This window comes from Grus americana, chromosome 13, assembly GCF_028858705.1.
Source record: "Grus americana isolate bGruAme1 chromosome 13, bGruAme1.mat, whole genome shotgun sequence".
Classification (NCBI taxonomy): domain Eukaryota; kingdom Metazoa; phylum Chordata; class Aves; order Gruiformes; family Gruidae; genus Grus; species Grus americana.
The window spans coordinates 14759692-14784837 of NC_072864.1; the positions used below are offsets into that span (position 1 = coordinate 14759692).

At 36.8% G+C, this 25146-nt stretch overlaps 2 protein-coding genes across 13 annotated transcripts in view; one reads left to right on the plus strand and one right to left on the minus strand.

The window, feature by feature from the left end:
- Window positions 1-2422, minus strand: part of ITFG1 (integrin alpha FG-GAP repeat containing 1) — an 82895-nt gene extending 80473 nt beyond the window's left edge. Inside the window, exon 1 of the mRNA XM_054841048.1 lies at window positions 2229-2422. Within this exon, the coding sequence (XP_054697023.1) occupies window positions 2229-2406 (178 nt within the window). The 5' untranslated portion in view covers window positions 2407-2422. The remainder of the gene's footprint in view (window positions 1-2228) is intronic.
- A 218-nt stretch (window positions 2423-2640) lies between these two features.
- PHKB (phosphorylase kinase regulatory subunit beta) overlaps window positions 2641-25146 on the plus strand; it is an 83212-nt gene continuing 60706 nt past the window's right edge. For 2 of the 12 annotated variants that reach the window (XM_054841035.1, XM_054841034.1), the window contains exons 1-7: window positions 2677-2777; window positions 9715-9732; window positions 11757-11846; window positions 13991-14129; window positions 17473-17572; window positions 20702-20809; window positions 22782-22862. In XM_054841035.1, the coding sequence (XP_054697010.1) occupies window positions 2687-2777; window positions 9715-9732; window positions 11757-11846; window positions 13991-14129; window positions 17473-17572; window positions 20702-20809; window positions 22782-22862 (627 nt within the window). In that variant the 5' untranslated portion in view covers window positions 2677-2686. Of the gene's footprint in view, window positions 2778-5403; window positions 5517-7872; window positions 7892-9714; window positions 9733-11756; window positions 11847-13990; window positions 14130-17472; window positions 17573-20701; window positions 20810-22781; window positions 22863-25146 lie in introns of those variants that run through there. The other 10 variants (XM_054841037.1, XM_054841036.1, XM_054841038.1 and 7 more) reach the window with 9 other exon arrangements.

A 25146-nucleotide genomic window follows, 5' to 3' on the forward strand; every position in this document is an offset into this window, starting at 1 on the left:
CCACAGTGCACAGGTCCTAGATGCTGTTTGCAGTTCTTGTCCTCTCATCTCAAAAAGAATACAGAAGAAAGGCAAAAAGTACATAGGAGGGTGAAAAAAAGGAACAGTTTCCTTGCAAACAACAATTACATAGATTAGAAGTCTTCAGTCTGAACACCTAAGTGAGGATACCACAGAAGTTCTCAAAAATTTCCCAGTGAAATGTAGAAGGTGGATAGGGGAATGATTACTCACTGCCCTGTACCACTAGAAGCAGCATCAAACACAACTAGAAGGAGGTAGGTTAAATGGGCAAACAGCATGAGCTTCCCCACTTATCCCTGCTTCGCGCAGACACTTACAAAACAGGTAAGTGTACACACAATCCTATTTATTCCTATATTTTAGTGTCGGAAGTTGACTAAACCCAGCATCCACTGGTAATTTTGAATTGTTCTTGCAACAAGATACTTTTGGATCTAAGGTACCTCTTAGGTTTAGCTGCTTTGCTCTCTCTTACAGCGCTCTGAATACAAACTGATTTTTTTTTTCATGTATCTAAGCATATAAAACATAAGTCTCATTCAAATAAGTAAAGATCAGAACAGTAATATAAATCCAGCAAAAGGCCCAAGGCACCATCCCAAATTCCTTATTAAGGGTCAGGATTATTAAGACTGGGCTGCTTTACCAGATCACTGTTCTTCAAACTCTAGTATTATCTCCAATGCTCACTTCTTCAGCACTATTTGGAATTGACTACCATTTATTCTACTACTTAGAATTCTACTATTTTGCATTTGCTATTAGTTTTTGTTTAGAGGGTGTGCTATAAATTTTTCAAGCTACTTTTTGTCATGACTTAAATTATGAAAAATAACATTTTTGAGTATGTTATTTCTGGCTGATTTTTACAGAGAGTAAGAAGTAGGATAGCAACTATAGCAAGTAGTGCTGTGCAGAAGCGAAGAAGCAGCCATAAGTGTAATTTCTAAAACTTTGAACTGTTCACATTTTTGTATGCATTCATCTGAAAGATAAGAAAGCAAAACATTAAATCTCTTATCACTGACATTCATTTAAAATCTAATCTTTGAGGGCATTCTTTCAGTAGATGACCTAGTGAAGCATTTTCAAGAAGCTATGCATTTAAATATCTCAACTAGATGGGAAATTCACTCATGCTTTACCAAAGCTACTTATAGAAACATTGCTGAGAATGAAGGAATAAAAAAGATGAATTTGAGAATAAATCTATTATCTTAATGCATAGCTTTAAATCAGTAAAACAATCCAAGATTAACATCTGAAAATAACACCGACCGCTGATAATAAACTCTGATTTGGGGTCCGCCATATCTGAAGCCCAAACAGAAACTCATGGCAGATGACAGCTGTATGGAATAAATTTATCTAGCCTTCCACTTTAACATAACCTTCAAGGTAGGATAACATGCCATTTATCCTCTTTACAACTGTGAAATGTTCATCTCAGTTTCCCAAAATATTGGGAAAGCAGGAGTGAAAAAACAATTTGTGACCATTCACTCTGTAGGACAAAGTCTTTAGATTATTTCACAACCATAAATTCAACTTTAAAGAAAAATATTTCTTGCCCTGTATGAAATCATATATTAGTGCAAGTTGCAAATACCATTTTCAATACAGGAAATATCTCAGCAGCAAAACAAACGTCCATTTTAGTCTCAAAAATAATTTTATTGTTCGCTATGCTTGCCCTCAGCAGTACTACAGACAGACCCGAATACCAAACACCGTGCTTCCTAAGCCACGGTGAGGAACAAGCAGCTGGTAAGTCACAGAACCAGAGGCCATCTCCAGTTGGGGGGGGGCCACAGGGTCCCACTCTTTGCTCCTCGCAGGGCAATTCCCACCAGGAAAGTCTTTCCCTACCCACCGAGAACAGAGAAAGCACCTGCCAAACCAGCAGCCGGTGCCTCTTCGAGGCCGCTCTCCAAGAAGGGCCGGGGCAGAGCGGCACCTGGGAGGCGGGCGCAGGTGCCACCCCGGGCGCTGCTCCCTGCCCGCCGGCCCCGCACCCCGCGAGCCCCGACGCGCACCCAGGCGCACACCGCGGTGACAGCGGCCCCTCGCACCGGCAGGGGAAACCCCCAAGGCGTCCCTCGGGGACTCCTGCGACAGCACGCAGCTACCCAGCCGGCTCCGCTCCCACCCTCCGGCCGACGCCGCTAACGACGGCGGCCCCTTCCCGCCCCTGGCGCGCTCACCGCCTCGCAGCACGAACAGGTCCGTCTGCTTGTCCGAATTGAAGTCGCCGAAGGCCGCTAGAGTCCCGTAGGCCTCCGCCCCGAAGAGCTGGGCGGTGACGTTCTGCAGGGCCCCGCCGGGGCCCACCATGGCCAGCAGCAGCAGGCACAGCCCGAGCCCACCGCGGCAGCCCCCCATCCTGCAGCAGCGCAGCCCAGCTCCCGGCCGCGGCCGCCCCCGCTCGCATCACTTACGGCAGCGCAGGGGTGTGCCCAGCACAACAGCCGGCTCGCTTCCAGGACTGACCCGGCGGCTTTGCGACAACTGCGCGAGGGTACGCGAGAGTCTCTTTACGGCCGGCGCGAGTAACGAGCCGGAGATCACCGCGCAGCTCGCTCGCTGAGGCGGTGGCGGTTGTGAGGCGAGGGCGGCTGTCCTGGCCAGAGCGGAGTGACGGGCGCGGCGGGTTCTCATCGGGATGGCGGCGGCAGCGGCGGCCCCCGCGGGGGCCCATATGGCTGATGTGAGCTGGAAGATGCTGGAGCTGCGGGCTCGCTCTAAACGTTCAGGTCTGACCTCTTGGCTTGCCCGAGAGGAGCTGTGGAGCTCTCTCTCCTCTTCTTCACTAACCGCCCTGTTCCCGCTCTCCCCTTTCCTTCTCTTTGCCCCGCCACCCTTCCCGAGGTCTCGGCCGACGCCGTCCCCGTGGCTGTTTCTCCCCCCGTCCTCTGAGCTTGGCGTTTTGCTCACGGCCGGCCGCGCCGCGGCCCTGCCTGGCCGCTCCTGCCCCACCGCGCACCTGTCGCCGGCGCGCGCGGGGCGGTTGGGCGCTCTCTAACGGTCCCTCCGCGCGGGTTCGACGGGCCCTTCCCGCTCCCCTCGTCTCGCCGTGCGGCGGGCACGGCTGCAGGCCTCGGCGGCGGCTGTAAAGGCCAGTGCTGGCGCAGGACGTGGAGCGGTGCTCTGACACGGCTGTCCTTGGCGAGGCAGTTTCAGATGATGTACAGGTGTCACCGGGCAGCAGGGTTGTACAGGGAGCTGCTCGCGGTCATATTGCTGCGTGCGCTGTTATAAAGCTGTCGAGCAGATGAAGTATTTTAAAATTGCAGGCACTTATACAAAAGTACCAGCTTTTGCCAGGTTTCCCTTGGATAGTTTTTTTTAACGTGAGAATTTCTTGTTCTGAATGTAGAGTGCGTGGCAGCTGTGTTCTGGCCTAAATGAAAGGATGATTACCAAGTTGACTTGAATTGCCAAAGTTCAAAAACCCCGATTTTTTAATTAGTTTTCAAAACTAAAATACAGTCTTGGTAGGGCTTTAATTGTTAAAGTTCTAATGGAAACAGTTTTCCAAATGATCCCTGTGGTGTTTATTTATGTGTCATGCGTGCTTGTAAAATTCAATCATTATTTCCTTATTTGCGTATTTGATTGGGTCTATTGTGGTAGTGACTGATCAGACAGTGTGAAAAGAAAATGGGGCTTTATGAGGGCTCCCATAAAAAGAGTTGATAAAGTCTGATCTGATTCATATGGCTTTTAAAATTCTACTTATGCAAAATACCATGATTGAGACTGTCCAGTAAATGAGTTGTTACTTTGTGGCCAATTATGATTACAATGAAAATTGATTTACAAATGTAGCCATAGAGCTCTACGAAATAAAGTCTGGAACCCGCGTGTTCAGAGTATGTGAACCCTGAGTCACGAAGCAGCATGCTAACTTTGGGATTCCCATGCAGAAACAGGCCCTGTGGCTGTAGAAGGCATTTGGATGATTTTAAATGCTTGAGTTTTTCTTAACTGCTGCTGCCTTCTACTTTTTTGTTAAACGTATAAGCAAGTGTCTTCTGTGATGACAGAATATTATTGGAGTTCACTTCCTCCTTTTCCTGTTCATAGAGATTTTGTCATTTATATAGTGACTGAAGAAATTTATTTACTGAAGAAATAAAAATGATTTTAGTTGAAATGCTTTTCTGATAAAAGAGTTGATTTAAAAATAAAATTTTATCTATAATCTTTCAGCTAACATTGTTACCTATAAATGAAAATCATGTTCTTGTTTCTCAAATTTACTCCTGCATCTTTATAAGTATGTTGAAATTTGTATAACTTAAGAGCTGTTATACTTCCTTTCTGGCACTGTCAGAAAGAGACATGGTTGGTGTAGTCATCCAAAGTGGCTGAAACCTCCCCCATACTGTTTGGAAGTGGCTGTGGTCTATGCTCCAGAGTCCCAGTTTACAAACAGTGCTGTTTGTTTTGGGGTTTTATTTTTTTAGTATGATGCTTGGAGTAACATATAGTAAACATGGAATATAGACTCATGTGAATGAAATGCACGAATCATTCATGTTTTATAGATGACAGCAAAGTATCATTTAAGACACTGTCCTGTAGGAGGTAATCCCTGTCTTCATGCTTATGTATATTAAATTATGAATTACATTTTTGCTGGTAAAAATAAACTTTTTTTAGAATTTTTTTCTTTCCCTTCCTTGAGCAATAAAATATTGTTTCATTCATTGCTACTGTGATAATTAACAGTTAGGAGCAGATTATAAAGTTAATCAGTAGTTGGCCAGTCTGCAACCCCTGAAACTTTGGTTACTTTAAAAACCCATAAACTTCTTTAAAGATTTGCAAAAACTTATCACATAGTTACAAACAGTATTTTCTTATTTTACATTTGAAACTGGGAGATACTCTGTTTCAAATAAATGAGATATTCAGTACCATAAGCAATATATATCACTGCAAGAAAGATCCTAGTGTAAATTCCACATGAGATAAAAACAGCACTATGCATGAGCAGAATTTTAGCTCCCTGTGCTTACTGTTACTTAACACTTTTGTATGCACTAGTTAAATCAGTATTTTTATTTAATCCAGAAATATATCAAATAGATTTTATTCAGCGCCTTCTGATGGTAGTAGCAAATTTTCTATTGAATAACAAAGCTACTGTCTCATGGATGGTCCAAAGATGGACCTTGTGTAGACTGTTATTTTACCCAGATAAGTTTTATGGAAGTAAAAGCAAAATAATACTAATTTTTAGAGTAGAAGAGGGAAACATAAAATGTAATGAAACTTTACTACTCTTTGTGCTGTGCACTGTCATTTTAATAACTCCACTAACATTGCTTTCAATTAATTTAATGCTGGTTGCCTTTAACATTTACTAAACAGTTTTGAAAATTGCTGTAGCTTAGCCTGAGACGTTTGTGATTAGCTGCACCAATTTGAAATGGCCAATTTGGATGATGACAGAGCCTCCTCTGCGCATGCTTTTTTAAAATTTGGTAAGTGTGCAGTTCCGTATTTTGTTTTTGTGGCTATTTAACTCAAGAAAAAATAATTGTGTGTTTTATGTTTCAAGCAGTGGTTTATGCTAGCAATTTTTTAGTGCTGTACAGTAAATTTAAAAATTTGAGCTCTTTCAGTGAAAATTTCTGAAAATTGGAATCTACTTAGGTTGAAATCTACTGCTCAGATCTCCCTATTTTGTCTCTGTTTTGTGTTCTTGTAAGTATCTCTCACTGTAACTATCTCTGAACTGAAATGTCTCTTTTCAGATGATGGTCATGTGAAAAGTGCACTAAGAATGGTGTATAGATTTAACTCCTAGAAAAACCCCAACATGACTGGTTTAGAGAAAAGTAGTAAAATTTCCAATAAGTCATTAATTGTGCCAAAGCTTGACTTTTGGAAATTAAGTGGAAGCAAAATAAAGCGCCCTAGTACGGCTTCTCTTTAGGCACAACAGAAGCTAGAGTATATGAAGTTGTCAAGACCGTTAATGATTTTGCTTAATATATTTTGAAAAGAACAAACGTGTCCATGTGTGAAGCTAGCTGATCTGGGGAAGACTGTATAGGACTCTTGTTTAGTCTGTGTTGAAACCCAGAAGCACTGCAAGTGCTAGTGAGAGTAATCAGGTAAGGGGATTTCGGCTGTCTCTTGCCACAACTGAGTCACTTGAGTTGCCCTGCCCTGCCTGTGGCATTTCTGTTTTGCCTCCCTTCATGTCAAAGGACACATGAAGTGTTGATGTTGTAATAAAAAAATTGATCTTTCCTAATTACTATATTGATACTTGATGTTTCTGTTATGATGCAAAATAAATGTTTGTACTAGTTTTAAGAACTATTGTTCTGAGTTCTCAGAAATGGCAATGATTGCCTTGAATATCCTGAATGTTTTCCTGTCTTGTTTGTAGTGTTTACAAGGCCTGTGTGGTAGACTTTGGCATTTCGGTGTATTTTGGTTATGTGAAGCTCCTGTGTGCTGGCATGATGGTCAATTTTTTATTTCTGGTGTTCAGTAACTTCTGTGTGATCTTGAAATCAGTAATTTCCATTAAGTATAATATACTGTAGAGAGAAATCACTTCAGATGATTAGGAAATAGAGAAAGGACAGAATAAATTGGTACATGTTTTTTCTTTTTCCATGAAATTCTAATTGAATTATATGCACAGTCTAATACTTTTCTTTAATAAATGATAGTTGAAAAGTTTTGTCACTTTAAAACTATTTAAATGAAACTATTACAAGATTTTATTCATTTTTACTTGTGTTGTTATCATCACTCAACCTAGGCAACACTTTGTACCTTGTGTTTACTCCTAATGATTATTCAGATAGAGGACCTTAATACCTTTTTCTTTTTCCTTCCCTAACCCCTCCCCTGGAGTTTCCTTACCATGGTTTCATTGAATTGTAGAACAGTTTGGTTTGGAAGGGATGTCAGGAGCTCATCTACTCCAGCCTCTTGCTCACAGCAGGGTCAGCTATGAGATCATAGTTTCCTCCTGTATTTAGGGATTAAAAAACCCCACCAGCATCAGCACAGTTGGTACACGTTAAGTTCATGGAATCGGAGTTCAGATATTTACATATGTGAGAAGTGAATTTTCTTTCTAGTGGAAGTGGTTCTGAAAATTATTTTCTGATATCACCTTGCTCAACTTCATGGGTTTGGACTTAAAAGCAGGTGTATTTCATGGCAGACAACTATTAGAATAAACTGTATTGTATCCAACAGTGTTTCTCTCCAGTACTATATTAAGTCTTGAGCTCAGAAGAGGTTGCAGGAGAAGTGATGTTGGGAGGATAGGATTTGTTCGTATGATACCATTTCTTAAACTTTGCTGTGTGAAGAAATAAAGTCCACTTTGGTCCCAGTGACTTCTGTGTAATGTGAAGATGGTATGGTCCATACTAATATTGCATAATGAAAGTTACTGTGATCTGAGATCCAGAACTTGTTCATGTCTCAAGTGTTGGATTACATCCAGAACTAGTGTCGCATCAAAGGACTGTGGTCATTTTTAATTCTTATCAAATCTACAAAGAAATCTGGTATTCTCAGCTTTTTTTTTTGTTTTGTTTGATCTGTGCTGATTTAATTATGGAAGGAAACATTTTCTTTTGTTCTTCTGGCATATGAAATGTTGGAAATAAAATTGTTGCCATGTTGCTTCCATTTGTTTGTGATTAAACTTTAGGGGGTGTGCGCTTGATTGTTAGTTTTTTTAAAAGTCTGTACCTTGAAAAATTTGTGTAGTCAATCCTTGTTGAAATATGCAAATCTTTATCCATAGACTAGGTCCAGAATTTCATTCTGATGTGTATTTTTCTTTAGTATTTGCAATTGCTGCCATCTTCAAGGATGGGTAGGTGTTTAAAGCTTTTGTATTTATGAAGCGGGGTTTCAAAATGTTGGCCATAGCTTTTAAATCTAAACATCTAGGCAGTTTAGAGCTCTTCCCTGAAGAGCAATTAATGCTAATCTCAAGTATAACTGGAATAAAAATGAAGTGGTTGGGAAAGTACTTTACCATCAGGATGACATAATATTCTCAGCCTCCAGAGGTTGTATATACATAAGTATTTACTAATAGTTTACTTCAGAGAACCTCCCTTAATTTCCTTCAGTTTGTATTTTGCTTAGAAGAGATAATTAACTTGTAAATTTTTCCTGGAATTGTACATTTGAGTTTCATTTGCTGGATAATGTTTTCTTATGTCTTAGCTAAGTCAGAAATATCTTCTCTGTTTATTACTTTAGTTCTAAACTGCTAATTGATATCTCTGTTATCAGTTATTGGGCTGTTTCAGATTTCTTCTGTTCTTTAATACTTTGAAAGGAAATGACTATCCTTTTTAGTAATTCTTCAACTTGAAGAACGGTGAAATCATATTATTCTGGAACCTGCAAGTGGCAGGAAATTAAAGGGGATTAATTTTTGATTCAAAATAGGGATATAGTATATTTAGTGCAATATATGAAGACCAACAGGGATTTAATTGGACTTGGGATAACGATTTTGAGTGTTTTCTTATCAGACATTAAATATATTAGTGCAGGAAGCAACACTCTGATTTCCTATCTGTTTGGTTTTTGAGTGATTTTGAAGTAGTTACTGACTTGCAGCAATCCACTGCTGATGTAAGGAAATAATGGGCATACTTCATTCTTTGTGGAAGAAAATCTGAACTACCATGTACCCTATTTAAATTTTGTATAGGGTCGTTACACCAGTATGCAGCTGAAGAAATACTAAATCAACAAAGTATTTTTAAATATTCCTTCCTTGCATACCTACTTATTTACCTAAAATAAAAATCACACTATATGGCTACAATGAAATGAGACATTTATGAAAAAATAGTTTTTGAAATTAATGTTCTTATTCTGTTGGTTCTGAATGCTAACATACAAACTGAGAACTTAATGGTACTATTTGCATATGTCATTCTTTTATGTTTAAGTGTTGCAGTCTTGCTGCTGTCATTTTTTTCAGTTTTAAAACCTATTTTAAATATGTAATTGAAAATAGCTTTCTGTGGCAGGTTTTTGTCTTACTGAAATGAACTATTAAATAGATTTTGGAAAGAGTATAGGTGGGCTTTTTTTAGCTATCCTAAAAATAGTTTGCACTGGATTATGGTCTCACTACAAAACCACACAGAAGGAGCAGCTAGCTTCATGTGTGTCCTATCTGTTTCTTGCTTTTGATTGGGTTGTAGTACTAATGAAGCATAATTTACCACGGGATTTGTCCAGCAGAATGCTGTAGATACCCAAGTAAAACATAATCTATACAGATGCTAATGAGGAATTAATGAAGAGTATGTGGAAAACTTTGGGTTTGAGTGTTCCTTTAAACATGTTCTGCTTGGAATAGGAGTACTTTTAAGGAATACTTTCAAGGCATATACTTTTTGTCAATTTTCTTGAACTTTTAATTTATTTCACCTTTTTGTTTCATCAGCAGTCTACTATGGCTGTTTTAATTTATTTCTGCTAGTAAAGTTTCAAACATCAAAAAGAATATAATTTGTTGATGGTGGCACTTCGACATTTTCATGCTTTCTATTCTGTTCGGTTGTCTTTCTGCACAAAGTTGAAATCTTTGAATGCTCTGAAATAGAAAATTATGCTTTTTTCTTTTTTTTTCATGATAACTTTATTTCGTTTCTCTGTTGGCCACAGAGGGTCACAGATTGTCTGGTAAGTACATATATGAGAACAATTTTATTTTAGAAACTTCTGACTTGTGTGTGTAAGTGTCTGTGCCTGTGAATACTCAACTGTTTTTCATGGTTGCGGTCAACAGTCTGCAATAGACAGACATTCTGAACCTTTTTAACACACAAAAGACAGTATACTATGTGTGTGTTGTACAGTTAACAAATCTTAACAAAGTGTAAGAATCTTTATTTTGCCTTTGAAAATCTAGTAAGTAAATATTTTTCATAAATTTGCTACTTTTTATGCAATAAGTTACTTACTGAAGATTTTTTCCTATGTATATTCTGGCCTACTTTCACTGAATCACCTTATAAAGTTACAATTCCTGCAGGTTGCTGTATTGTGTGCTTTTGCAAGGTAACTGAATTAATAGTATAACAATATAAATTAAGAATATTCTAATGGGCAGGAATTCCTAGGGAAAAAGAAGTAGAAAAATAAAATTGCTTTGAAAAATTGATTTAAATTGGGTTCAGAATGTTGAGTTTTAAACAGAAGATACAAAAGATGTGATACATTACAAATTTTTCTTTTCTGTTACAGAACAACTTCATTGCTTTTAGCTTTGTTTTTTTAGGCAACTAAAATACATTGGGCTCTCTGTGCTTGCCTGTCAGGCCCTTTCCCCACATGCATGTGTTGTTTGGAACTTAACCTCTCCCAATGAGGAAAGGAAAGGCTGTAGGGGAAGCACAGATGTGTTGTTAAATGTCACCAGAGAATCCACGCGCAACAGACCCACAGGAGTCTGCTCCAGGCGGGGTGGATTTTTTTAGCTACTATGATTGCAAAGCAAAAGTTATACTAATTTGGGGAGTGAGGCTTGAGTTCTTGAGGGGCAAGAAACATTTTCCAGTCTCCGCACCAAAGGACTTAATTAATAAAGCTTCTGTCAGCACTTCACAAACATTCGTTTTGCTTGGATGAGTCTCCTATATATGGACAATCTCCTGTCTGATGCTTGGATATGCGCTGGGAGTGTGAAAGAGGCAACTTGAATAGGAGCACTCTGCTGCATCCTGCCAGAACTGCTTGGCTGGCTGGGCTTCCCTGGCAATTGATTTCTCTGAGCTTTTTCAGGAGGACAGCATGCAGCCCGGAAAGGGGAAATTCTCATTCTTCCTGTTATCAAATGGCTCTGTGGGAGATCTTGCCATCCAGAACACTGAATAAAGCCAAAGTGATTTATGGAAGGAGAGCAGTATGTTACTCTTAAATTAGAAGCTGGAAATGGTTTACCCTAGTAATTTTTAAGAAATGGTGTCTTTCTGATAGGTAGCTCTTTTCAGCTATCAGGAAAAAGGACTTTTCAGGTGCAAATAGCGAAGCAGTCATTATGTGGGACACTGAGATATGGATTTGATAGCATTGTATTTCTCAGGAATATAGGCAATTTGGGGTGTTTATTTGTTGGGTAGGTTGTTTAAGCTTTGGTACTATGTGACAACAAGCTACCTTTTTTGATTCAAGGCATGAAATTAGCTAGGTTTATTGTGGTGGTGAGTGAAAACAAGGGTAAGATAGGTAAAACACTAACAATGTTGTACATGGTCACTGTTTTAGAAGGCAGGTGGGGAAGTAATAAAATTTGGGCTACTTTTGTCCCTTTTCCTTCTCTTTTTCTACATATCTTTAGGAATTCTGTCTGTAGCATACTTAACTTCTAAGACAATGTTCCTAGAAAATTCTTAACATTTAATAGGCTGTCTTCAATAATTAAACTATGCATTTATGTAGCATTTGCTGTAGCTGAAAATCTACAAGGAATTGGAGATCCAGATAAAGGTATTGTTTGTGTGGACAGGTACTGTAGAAAAAACGTATATAGAAATATATTCTCTGAGATTATAGAAATTACAACTTTTTTTGTTTGAATTAAAATTTGGTAAATTGTGCTGTTGTATAACAAACATGAAAAAATGATATTGCAGTAATTTTTAGCAATGGTAGAATTATGAAATTAATTGTGATCTTGATTTTGTTTTTTCCTTTCTTTTTTTTAGGTTCAATTTATGAGCCACTTAAAAGTATTAACCTTCCAAAACCAGAAGGGGGAAGTCTGTGGGATAAATTAGATCATTATTACAGAATTGGTAAGTTAATAATTGTTCCTACCATGAAAGATTTTCAGTGTAACTTACTAAAACATTTATAGTTATGGTTATGACAGTAATCAGCTCTCTCTTAAAATACTATTAGCAGTCTTTAATAAGGATTTTTATTTTCTGAGAGGTAAAGGGTTCTATCATTACAATTCCTTGTAAGATTTCTGTGATAATATAATGCATGTATTTGGGTCTTTCATACATTGCTTGAAAAATCATGACCTGTAAATAGTGTTCAAAACGATCATCTGGATTTGTCAAATGGTAGAATAGATTCTGAGTCGCACCTAATGGTTTTGGATGGGGAAGGGTAAAGGTAATCTGACAGTTATTGATGCTTGAACTAATCCAGATGTGAATTGGAGTTGATATTTACATGTTAAATATCATTGCTATGTTATTCCTACTTCAGGGTAGTTTCCTAAATTTCTGCTGGGAGTTTGAAAGGCACAAAAACTGGAGGGCTGAATTACACTTCTTGCTGAAAATGAAAATGTATGTTGGAAAACCAGTCCAGCTGTAAGACTGAATTTAGAATTATTTTGGATAAAGTGGCAGCTTAGTATTGTGGCGTTAGCCAGATACAGCTGAGGAAACATTTAAATGGAAAAAAACCTAAAACAGTTTGACGGGTGATCAGTGAGTAGTTAATTTTTATTATTGGTGCCATAATGTATGTTTGTGCTGAAATTTTATCTTTTAGCTAACTTATTTTAAGCCAACTTTAGGTTTTTTCTTTTTATTATGAGATCTTTTTAAGCCAAAAACATACATGTTAAAAGAAGCAATGGTTTATTTTGATCGTTTTGGAGTTTGGGGTGTTTGTATTATAAAGTCCTGCCTGTATTCTAAAATCAGATTTTTTTTATGGCTGTGCAATTGACTGTTTAAAATTTAAGTTTTAGTCAAGCAAGAGTACAGAATAGTGAACAATTTTTCCATCATTCTAAAGATATGGGATGAGACTCTCTTCATTCAAATCACTTTTTGAAGTGAAATCTGAGAGTTGTGCCAGGTCTATCCCTAGATGCATTGCTTTTTGTAGATGCATTGCTTTTATCTGTCTTACAGCGGAGATGACCATTCCATTTACTTTTAACGCTTGGCAGCAGCAAATCTGTGATGGTGCTTGCTATTTATCTGTCAGGCACTTATCTTGCAAGCAGTCTGCTGCCTCAGTAAAAATTTACTATTGAAATTATACTTCATTTCAGAATAATCTATATTGACTTTTCAGGTAACATTTTATCAAAGTTCTTGTTATAAGTCACTGAAGAATATAATGCAAAAAGCCATAAACCCCTGTAATTTTAATTTAAAATACTTAATTTCTAATACATAGACAATAAAGAGGCTTTTTAAAATTGATGCTTGATAACATTCTGGAAAACCCCCCTGCTTTCTTGTCTCATAGTGGACAGGTTATTGTTAGAAGGGTCATGTTCAAGGACATTAAGCCCAGTTTCAATCTTGTAGCACACTAGTTATTATACAATTTTAGGAAAACAATTCTCAAAATGCAAAATATTAAAGTACAAAAAAATGAAAATAATATTTAATATTTTTTCTAATTTAGTTTTCACAACTTGAAAATTCCTGTCTTGTTCTATTTTGATGTTAAGGTATTGAGTTAAATAATTGTAGTAGTCTTTTCTCCTTCCTTACTTCCTTTTTTAAAAAATATTGATACAATCATCTGGACTAAGTTAAAAATTAATTTTTATGAATATAGAGTTCTGCAGAGTTTAACTATTTAAATTTCTTGGGCAGCTGTCATACTGTAGTTGTGCCCCCCCCTTTTTCTTTCTTCCTTTTTTTTTTTTTTTTTTTTCCATAAAAGGGAAATTACTGGGTTCATTTTAAAGATTCTGTATGGAGTGGGTTGTACTAGAACAGAGACATATAAATAGTTTTGAATATTGATTTTTTTGTAAAAAGGTCTAATTTGACTGAAACCAATGTAACCAAATTTTTTTTGTGTGTCTTTCTCCTTACCTTTCTTTCTCTTCTGTTTTGTGTTGTGCATGCTCTAACAAGTTGGTCACATCTTGTTTTATTCCTGAAAATCTATCTGGAAACTGGAAGAAACATAAGTGTCATTGATACCATTTTTTCTTTTTTTCTTTTTCCAGTTAAGTCAACGTTGCTGCTTCATCAAAGCCCAACCACAGGTCTGTTTCCTACAAAGACGTATGGGGATAACCGAAAGGCAAAAGTACATGACAGTCTTTACTGTGCTGCATGTGCCTGGGCATTAGCTCTTGCTTACAGGTGAATAACTTCTAAACTCCCATCTCCGCCGCGTTACATCATCATGGTTTAGCCCCAGCTGGTAACTGAGCACCATGCAGCTGCTTGTTCACCCCACTCTCCCCCAAGGGGATGGGCAGGAGAATGGAAAAAAACCCTCATGAGTTGAGATAAAGACAGTTTAATAGGATAAAAAAGGAAGATTATAAAAATAATAATTTTAGTAATAATGATGATATGAATAAATAAAACAAGTGATGCACAAATGCGGCTGCTTACCACCTGTGGGGTAAAAAGCCCTGATGCCCAGTCTGTTTCTGAGCAGTGATCCCACTGCCCAGCTAGCTTCCTCAGTTCTATAGGGAGCATGACGTTCTGTGTCAGGGAATATCCCTTTGGCCAGTCTGGGTCAGCTGTCCTGGCTGTGCTCTCCCAGCTTCTTGTGCACCTGGCAGGGCGTGGGAAGCTGAAAAGTCCTTGACTTGTGTAGACACTACAACTACTGAGCAACAACTAAAAACATTAGTGTGTTATCAACATTATCCTCATCCTAAATCCAAACCACAGCACTATACCTGCTACTAGAAAGAAAATTAACTTTATCCCAGCCGAAACCAGGGCATACATTCTTTCTGTTTACACAGTTCCCCAGGAACGTTTTAAAAGATGAAGCTTTATCAAAAAAAGTTTTGTAAACCCATAGAGATGTTACATGTTTCTAAATCTCAAAAATATTTATGTAGCTACTAGATTAAAAAATGGTTTACTTTTGGTAAGTGAACATGTTTTCATATCATTTAATTGGTAACAATATTCTGAAACAGATGAAGTAATGCATGCTATTAAAAAGAAAGGCTATTGTGGCAAACTACTCAAGGAATACTGGTCACTTTAAATGTAGTAGGAGAGTTCAGAGCAGAAGCAGGGTTGTTGCAGGCGGTAACAATCCTGGTATTTGCAGGAGACCGAATCCTTGAATGCCGAGAAATGTATGTTTGGGAAATAATAGTGACTATCTTCCTCACTAGGTACAAAGGCTAGGCAGTCTCAGTTGTTAGCTCTTATTTTTTGTTTCTTCTGATTCCACTGTTGACTCATTAGAGAAGTAGGTTACGAATTTGTGTGGTGTAATATGACCTTAAGAACTATGGGAGAGTTACCTCCCATAATAATTTATTCATAATTCCCTCTCCTTTAGGTCAAATAACTAGGGAAATTGCTTTCTGAGATTTAGTATTCCTTGTTTCCAATCTTGCTACCCCTGCCACCCAGGAAAACACAGACAGAGGTGATGATAACTCTTCTTTTAAGAAAGAAGATGGTGTGCAGATATTGAATAATTTACTCTTTTTAGAGTAAATCAACTTCTTGTATTGAGGTAGTGATCACATTCTTCGACAAAATTGTAGTACATTTTACAGAAGAAGGGCCAGAAACAACATGGGGAGCTACCGTTGTAAAGATGACCTACTTAGCAGATAAAAAGTTTTGAGTTTCTTTTTTGTCTCCATTTATTACTTTAGATTTTATTCCTCTGACACCAACCTGAAGAAACAGTTGCTATAATTGTTTTCTAGGAAATGTTAGAAAATGATGCTTTTTGAAAGAGAAGATGTACAGAGATCTGTGTTTACTTCTGGAGATGCTGTGCCTGAGATCCAATGGGTTTCAAAATTTTGAGAAATTAGCAAAAATTATAATGCATCTTGCTTTTAATTCCTCTTACTGTTGCTGAAGTAAACACATTTGAAAACAAAAAAAAATAGAAAAAAATTAGAAGGCAGAATGAAAGGGGCAGGAGTGATTGTTTTGAATTTTCAGCAACTTATAGAAGACAGCGTGGCATAATGTTGCCCAAGTTATTCAGTCTTTAATTGCCAATGTGTAGAATCATAGAAGATGATATATGAAATTTGTTGCGGTTTGAAGGAAGGGCGAAGTGGCAAGATAAATAATTTGTGTTACTTCCAGTTGTGCTCAGAGCGGGGCCTTGAACTTCAGGTGCTGCGCAATAAATTTTCTTTGATGGGCAAAGGTTGATGATTGAAATTAAGTGAACAGCTAAAATCTGAAATGAGCCAAGATAGAAGACTCATGTGGAAGGCTATGTTATCTACCACATGCAGATTACTGTGCTTGACTCATGCCAGTGCTGCTGTTCACTTTCATAAAAGCTAAATTTCTTGAGAGCATGTTAAGAAAACAAACACTGCTGTTCTGAATAGAGGAAAAATGTTGTAACATGAAAACTTCAGTGCTTTTACATGTGCTTCTTATTGCTCTTTAGATTTATGGTAAAGTTAAGAATAAATCCTACTGTGTAAAAAATTCTTAACCTATTAATTTTGCATTATCTGGTTTTATTCCTCGGGTTGCTTTTCCCTCCCTTGTTTCAACTTTGTAACTGAAAGCAAGTACACTTTTTGTCTCTAAGATTATTATTTAAATAGCATGATTTCTGGATGTGTATGATTTTCGTAGTTATCACCACCTTCCTAATTTTCACTGTAGGTAGCAGAACCTCAGCATAAACTACTAACATGTTAAGTATGATGGAAAAGGATATGGTTTGTTTGCAGTGTAGTTATCATCCACTTACTGGTAATCAAATTAGTAAGAACTATAAATTGGACTGAGAAATAGCAGTGAGCATATTATGCTGTTTTATGTATTTGTTTCAGAGACATGTTGTTGTAAGTTACAAATATGTAAGAAAACATTATATTTCACCCTGAAAGCCTCTATCAAAAATTGAGAACTGGAAAAGACAGAACATGTGAATGCAATGATCAAGGTTGTTCACAGGCAATATATTTCTTAGAGTTAAAATAACTTGGGATTTGGCATTGGTTTTGATGTACATTTAGTTATAGTAATTGTGAGTGTTGTTTGATATCATGGTATAAAAATATTAAGATATCTTGAAACACATTTCTGGACGTTCAGAGTAGTGAACTTTCAGACTCTTTTATGCACAGCTGTAGTTCATCAACATCATCAGGAACCTGACTGCTTGATTGTGAATGGCAGATGTTTTGTAGAGTTAGAGAAATTGCCTTTGTGTCTTGGATCTCTCAAGAAACACAGAACAGTGGCTTGCATGTTACAATATTAGCAAGGATTTTTTTTTTCTTCTCAAATTTTGAAGTAGGAATGTTTGTGTAAATTGCAACATAAACTAAAAAACATTATTTTTATTAAGAAAGTATGGGTAGGACTATAAATATGTTGATATGAGAGTGGGCACCACTATACAACCATGTTGTGAAATACTTAATATTCCAAAATGCTAATGTGTTCTTTTTTCTTTTTTTCCCCCCTAATGCATTTCCAATTTGTTTTATGAGTTATCTCTCTTTCCCAGGCGAATTGATGATGACAAGGGAAGGACTCATGAACTGGAGCATTCTGCTATAAAGTGTATGAGAGGAATTCTTTACTGCTACATGCGTCAGGCCGATAAGGTAAAACACTGTAGTGTGGACACAAGCACTCACTTAATTCTAAGGGATTAATTAAACTATGAAAAATAACTTCCAAATATAGATTAAAATTCAAAAGGGAATGCAGTATTACTGTGTGGCCCAGCTAAGAAAAGCTGCTTCGTTATTGTCAGGTTGCAGCGTTGGTTTAGGGTATAGAAGACATAAGCAGTTTGCGAAGTAAACTGCAGGGTATACTTGAAACTTCTTTGAGTTCCTTTTGTAGTCATTTATCCCATTTAAACATTAGATCATTGGTAATTGGGGGTTATTTTATGTCTTTTTAGTGCTTAAAAGGAAAGATGCAGAATTGCTTTTAGCTAAGGGTGGAGAGTTTACTGTGCACTCTTCTCTTGGTTATTGCATTTGCAGTTGTTCTCCTTACCTAGGTGATAGTTTTGATTATTTTGCTTGATTTCCTTAGCAGCCTCTTTCCAGTATTCATTGACCTAATGATGTAAATTCAGAAGGGCAGCAAGCCAAAATGAATAAGGAGAAAGAGTCATTTACTTATGTTATAATACAGCTGATTTATTCAGCCTGTAATCTTGTGAGTGTACCCTGAATATTCAGGGCTTCTTCGTATCAAAATTTAGATGTTGTGGATTAATTTTGCATAGTGGTTAGCAGCAATTCTACAGTTAGTTAAATATCTATATTCCATGTGATTAAATACTTTCATGTCACTGGTTTTAACTGTATTATTTTTAATAATTTTCATGTTACTACATAGCTTCCATCACTTCTAAGCACACAAACTGAAATGTAAAGTCCGTAGACATGTGATATCAGTAATAATAATAACAAGCAAATCAGGTGTATTGTCTGTTGTACTTATGGTGACATGATATTTTTTTCTCAGTTTTCTTAGTCTGTTTCTTTGTAGTCTCATACCTCTAAATAATCTTGACCTAAATCAATTCTGTTACATTTGAGCTGTTGTTTTTCTTTGACATGCAGTGGTTTGTTCTGAGGATGATGAGTGCAGATAGGAATAATGAGCAGTAAATTAATACAAGTGTCACACTGCTGACATACTGATTGTCAGTTTTTGCCTTGATTACTCTAAATGCTTCTCTCTTCCTACAGTGTAGTAGTAAACGGTCTAACCAATTCCTAACAGGCAAAAGTCAAACTGGACTTTATTCTGAGACACCTGTATGTTCTGGCCACATGTAGAAGGAAGATCTCTTTTTTTAATAATGTTAATTATATATGTCCAAAGTGTGACTTGAACAGATGATGCTAGTTGTGACAAAAATTGCAGATGTTACATTCTATTGCTAATGAACATATGAATTATGACCTAAAATGCATTGAATGTGTTCATGGACTAGACATGATAACTCGCAAAATAGTATTAACTTTCTTGCTTCTGGGTCACATGCTATACGCTATGTATGGTTTGTTGGTAGAGAAGAATATCCCATGAAGATAAGACCAGTGTTAAATGTTGTGAAATGTGGACCAGATAGTGGCAATGATGGTTAGAAAATTTGAAAACTGTTTGTTGGAGAGCATAGTGTTACTTGAGGAATTACAGAGAAGGAACTTTTGTTACCTTCATTCTTTTCTTTGTGAATCGGATTTCCTTTCTCTGCCCTATTGGCAGCTTTCTGACGGTCCAGATTGTTTTCTCAAATGGTTTTGTAAGGTAGCAGACATTGTATTTTGCAACAAAAAGGGAATCAAAACTACTTCAAAAACATGGTAGTTCTTATTTCACTCCTTTGTTGTTAACCTCTTGTATTAGTAATTCATCTTACTGCATTCCATCTCTATTGTAAAAGATTCTGTATCATTCTGAGGTACAATGAGAGTGTCCATGAATAAAGTAATTTTAATCTGGATTACTATTCTTCCTGTCTATGATCTTTATGTTTTCTTTTTAATCTATCAGATTTGCTTTCTAGTATCTGTAAATGTTTCACTGCATACCTGAATGTCACAAACTGTGCTCACCAAAATAAATCTTTGTCTTCCCATGTACTCTTTTATGTTAGATAGTCTTAGCTCTTGCAGGTTATCATTTATTACATGATCCACATGTGGCAATTTCTGAACACTTTTGTAGGTCTATAATCTGGAAGGCTTAAAAATTGTTATTATTAATAACAATAATAATTTATTTTTTGTTTTAAAACCTTTGTCATGTTGTCAAACGGTGCAACAATAATTATTAAATTTTATGGATCATGGTTCATAAAACTTATTAAAATTATTGTTCCCAACTGAAGTTTGGGGCTCTCATATTCCAGTAAGCCTTTTAAGCTAGGAATAGTGAGGGGGAGAGTGCTCAGCAATCAAGTGCGGAAGTGGTGCTTGGGGTAGGCAAGCAAAGGGCCTGGGGTGATGTGAACAGAAGGCACATAGCATTAACTGAAGTGGAATTGTCCCAAGTGTACATGTGGAAATAAGGAAATACCTATGGGACAGCATTATGGAGAAGAAAGCTCTTGTACCCTTTCTGGGAAATCGGCGTGCTTGCGTGCCTCTCGGAAATGCCTGTACACTAATGGATGCAGCCTGGGGAACAAAAAGGAGGAATTAGAAGTATGTGTGCAGCTCCAGGGCTATGATCTCATGGTATCACAGAGATGTGATAGGATAGCTCAAGTGACTGGAACACTGTGATGGATGGATGCAGGCTCTTTAGGATAGGCCAGGAAGGTGAGGAGGGGAGTTGCCCCATATGTGAGAGTGTAGCTGGAATTGATGGTACTCTGCTAGGGAAAGGTAGTGAGCCAGGTGAGAGCTTATGAGTCGGGATTCTATATGTACATTTCAGATCCGTGAATTCAAGGTAGGCGTGATATGCTTTGACATACTTTCTGCTAAGATTTCAGCTCCAGTAAAATGAGGTGATGTTTGTCCAGAAAATGAAAATGACTAAGCATCTGTAGCTATCTATTACAGATATTTTTTTCCTATCAAACCTAAAGAGATTAGATAGATGGGTTGAATATTTGTATTCTTTAAGTATATGTATACTTTAAGTATGTACAAAGTAGTTTCTGATAAGTTTCAGGAACTATTGTTTATGAATTTTACATAATGGTCATAAGAAATTATTGACTTTGAATTTATATTTTGCCTTTAATTCACTTTTAGGTTCAGCAATTTAAGCAAGATCCCAAACCATCTGAATGTCTTCATTCTGTTTTCAGTGCACACACTGGAGATGAGGTCTTGTCCCATAAGGCATATGGTCACCTTCAGGTAGAATATGCACGTACATGTAAATGAAAGTTTGCATGATTTTAAATAATGTTATTGTTGTTTCCATTCTTTCATGATGCAGCTGTCTCAGTTTTAGATTAGTGTTAGACATGTTGTACTTGATAAAATTGAGATACCTTCTACATCTTTTAGTGAAAAAGACTGTTTTGAAATGTAACTCAGTGGTATGTTTTGGTCAGAAGATACTGAAATAACTGTGGGATTTGTGGAGGTAGATGGTTGTTTGTTTATGAAGTGTCTTCTTTTTGAGATCAACAGATGGCTGTCAACAAATAATCCTGGTATAAAAATGTTGAAGTAATCAGTAAAGTGAAAGATTTAGTGTAATCTTACATTGAATATTACATTTTTTATTAACATTCCCAGCTTAATTTTCCATAAGTCTGAGTAATTTTCATTCATAGTAAAGATTTAATGTACACTGTCAACAGCTTTGTCTAGTTACAAATTGTTGTTCACTGTTTTGTGTAGTAGTTCCTAGTCAGATTCATTGCATGATTGTTTTACTGTGTTTCATTTTCCAAAGTGTTGATTTACTCTTTTTTTTTCCCCCTTCTCTTTACCTTCAGACCCTTTTTTGCATTCATGACCTTGTTCTTTTGCATTCCATAACTCTACATACTCCTTTTAGTTCAGAAATTGCTAGTGAAATTATTCAGAAGTGACAGTAGATTGATAATTATATAATTTCATGGTGACAGTATCACTTAACATAGTTTGTACAGTAAATGTATTGGATTCAGAAAATATATGTTTTGAGAAAAATGATTTGTGGAGTTATCCTGAGTTAGCATTTTGGACTTCTGTGTGAAGCTTCCTGAAAATGCACATCTTTTATCTGCAGGAGGAGACAATAATTTTGGGACCTGGGCAGCACTGTATGATAGTTCAAAGTCTCTGTTTTTTCTGGCAGCTCAACCCTTCCCATAAGCATGAATGCATATTCCCTTCTGTCATCAGCAAATCTCATAAAATAGAGGGTTTTCAGCTCTGTGGAGACAACAGAAAGCGGAGTAATTGAGGTGGTTCAGTTTGGAAGAATGGAATATATTATGTAGCTCGTCTGCTGTTATTGCTGTACTTGGTGCTTTTCAGACTGTATTAAGAAACTGGAGTCAGTGGTCTTTAAATCTTTTGGAATTTTTAAAATTTGGACCTTATTCTTAATCTGCTGTGTTTCAGATAGGAATCTAATTTTTTGTTCTAGATGGTTTCTCTAAATTTCATATGCTGAGACTGTGGTTTTATAGCTTGTTGAAGCAAGTTATTATGATAAACTTTCTTTATTGAAGTTGTACGAATTCTCATACTAGAATTCTGTTAGAAAAGCAGTTCTATTTGAATCATTAATAAATTGACATTATGATGCTCATCTGTACAGCTGCTGAAGGTGGTTACTATTAATAATAAAAGCTATGTACAGCTACAAAAGAAAACAGTTTTTCACAAATATAACCATATCTGAATGTTGTAATTATACTTCTGTCAGTTGATAATGCTAAAATTCCAGTGAGGGATAAAGTGATTTGTTTTTAGATGTGCTGTGTACTATTCAATGTGCTGCTTGCCTTCTCGGTGCTCTGCTTGCTAATAAATTGTCATATATGTAAACGTGAAACAGCTTGTGACTAAAGTGATTGCCTATGGGTCAAAGCGGTATGCCCAAGCAAAAACATTTTAATATCACAGTTTCAAATAATTTAAAAAATGATACTGCAGCAGACATTTTAGAGGACAATGCTTATTTGTGGCATTTCTTCCTATTGATTATTTCCACATCATTACATCCAGGATATTGGTAGATTAGGATAATATTTTTGAAGAACCAAAACTGTGTTATAGTGGGACCATCTCTGTTAGTGAGTAATATCACATTTAGCTTGGTTTTTTTATGTGAGTCCAATAAACATTAAGTTAATTATAGTTTCATTTCTGTTTTTAATTACTTCAGATAAATGCTGTGTCATTATTTCTCCTCTATTTGGTTGAGATGATCTCTTCGGGGCTGCAGATTATCTACAACACAGATGAGGTACCAATCGATTTTTGATGTTAAAAACATGCTTTAAGTTGTTTGGTTTTTTTCCTTGGTTTTATTTAATTGCCAACTGTAAAATAATTATTCTGGAAATACACTGCAGTTATTCTCCGCTTTTAATGGAAGTCAGAGAAGATAAATGGAATGAATGAATAGTGAAATAAATTAATAGCTAATAGTGTTACATATGCAAAGAGTAAATGTGGCATGACATTGAAAACTTTTATAGTTCTCTGCTATTTCTGAAAGGTGCAAGGTCAAGAATTAAAATGTCTGTTAGGACGGTTAACTTCTAGTTACATTGTTCTCGCTTTTCCCCTTATATCAAAATGTCAGTCAATGCATTCTGTCCAATGGAATTTCAATATAACAAATCATAGGGTTAATTTTCTGGAAAGCTGAAGGACTTTCTTCAAATACATATGAATCTATGGATGTTACGAAGTTTTGCTGTATCTTTAATTGAAAGTAAAACAATTTTACGTCATGGTAAGCGATGTTTGTAAGATTTGTAACTGTTCGGTAAATAAGATAATGATAGACACCATGGCCTTGACTTGAGGGCAAGTCATGTCAGGACAACCTGCTCCTGCTCTAAAATGAGGTCGTGTTTTGAGACAGGAACGGAAAGCAAGATAGATAGATAGATAGATATTTGTTTTCCAATTTTCTTAATCTGGATTTGTTTAAACTTACTCTGGTCTGTTTAACAGTTGCTGCTGTATTGCCTTAAAAAGCTTAAATGCATTTCTAGTACTACAGTTTTAAAAAAAGGGACATTTTTCCAGTAATAGTGTGTTTGCATTCTATTTCTAAAACGTACATGTTCATTAATGTGAGGTGGTTTTTTTTTAGATAATGAGAAAACTAAGTCATGCAACTTGTCTCCTTTCTTGCTTAGTTAGATCATATAATACGTCTATATTATTTTCTCTGATTTGCCTTTATGTCTGTGAGGAGGAAAATGTATATAATTATGTATTTACTTAGCTTGACTTATATTTATATTATGCTCCAGATGTTTGCATTTAATTACAGAATTTGCAGAAAAAGTGCATGTGTATAGACTCTCCAGTGAGTGGATGTTCTCCACTTCAGTGTCAGGATGTAGTTTTCATTGCAACCATACCCTAGAAATCTGTGTACTATGGAGATTTATACTAAGATTATGTTACCACAGACCTGTTCATTCTATTACTCTCTGTATAGCTTCAACAATTGAATATATTCTCAGATCTTATTAATGCCTCATAATTATGTTATTTCCAAGTTTTCCTCGGTGTCTAGATAATATTCAGCGTAGTGGCATTGGCAGCACTGTGGGTGTGGCAATCTGCTACCCAAACATCAAATTAGATATTTCTTCCCAATGATATCATTGCACATTGTATTTAGTCTCTTAGAGAGAGGGTTTTGAACCAGTGCTAACACAGTGGAAGGTGCTGGCAGATGGTTGATATTTGGCAAGCCGTCTGCATTAATATGTTTGTACACAGAACTCTTGGCTTCTGAGGCAGTTATTGTATACTAGGCTGCTTGATGTCAGGCATGGCAGTTGTCAGTGAGTTACCCTCGAGTTGCATTTGTTTGCAGTGCAAGAATTAATTTAATTGCATCTCTGCATCCATAACAAAGAGAACAGTACATGATTGTGCAAGTGAGTGAATTTGAGAGCAGTTATCTACACGTAAAACAGAGTAACACTAGTATTTGCAGTCATCCATGCTGCATGTGTATTCTTTATTACACCTTGCTCTCCACATGCTTGACTTCGGGATAAATAAGCTTAACACACACAATCCATAATTTCTCTAAGTGCTTTAGCATTGACTTTTTTACAGCATTTACATGCCCATGATATGAATGATTACTGTCTGAAGATTTTGATTTGCAACCAGTTATCTGCTGCCTTTTTTGTGTAAATTTGCTATTTGGAAACCCTTAGTCTCATAAAATGTCTGTAATTGACCATTTTTTTTTCTTGTGTTCTGAACATCATCACTGGTGGAAAGTCATCAGTAAGGTTATATATTTCGATGTGGTGCTCTGCCTCTTCATTTAGCTGATGTATCTAAATTCCAGTTGATGATAGAGATAGGAGAAGCTATGCTCTTAATCACTGGATGTTCTAACTTCATTCAGAGAAAGTTCATTTTAATACAACCAAATGCTAAATTACAGGGATGAATAATATTGGGCCATCTAAAGAGTGGGACAGTCTGTTTCCTTGAAAGTACTAGCTATGAAAAAAACCTAGTGTACAGATAATTGTACATGA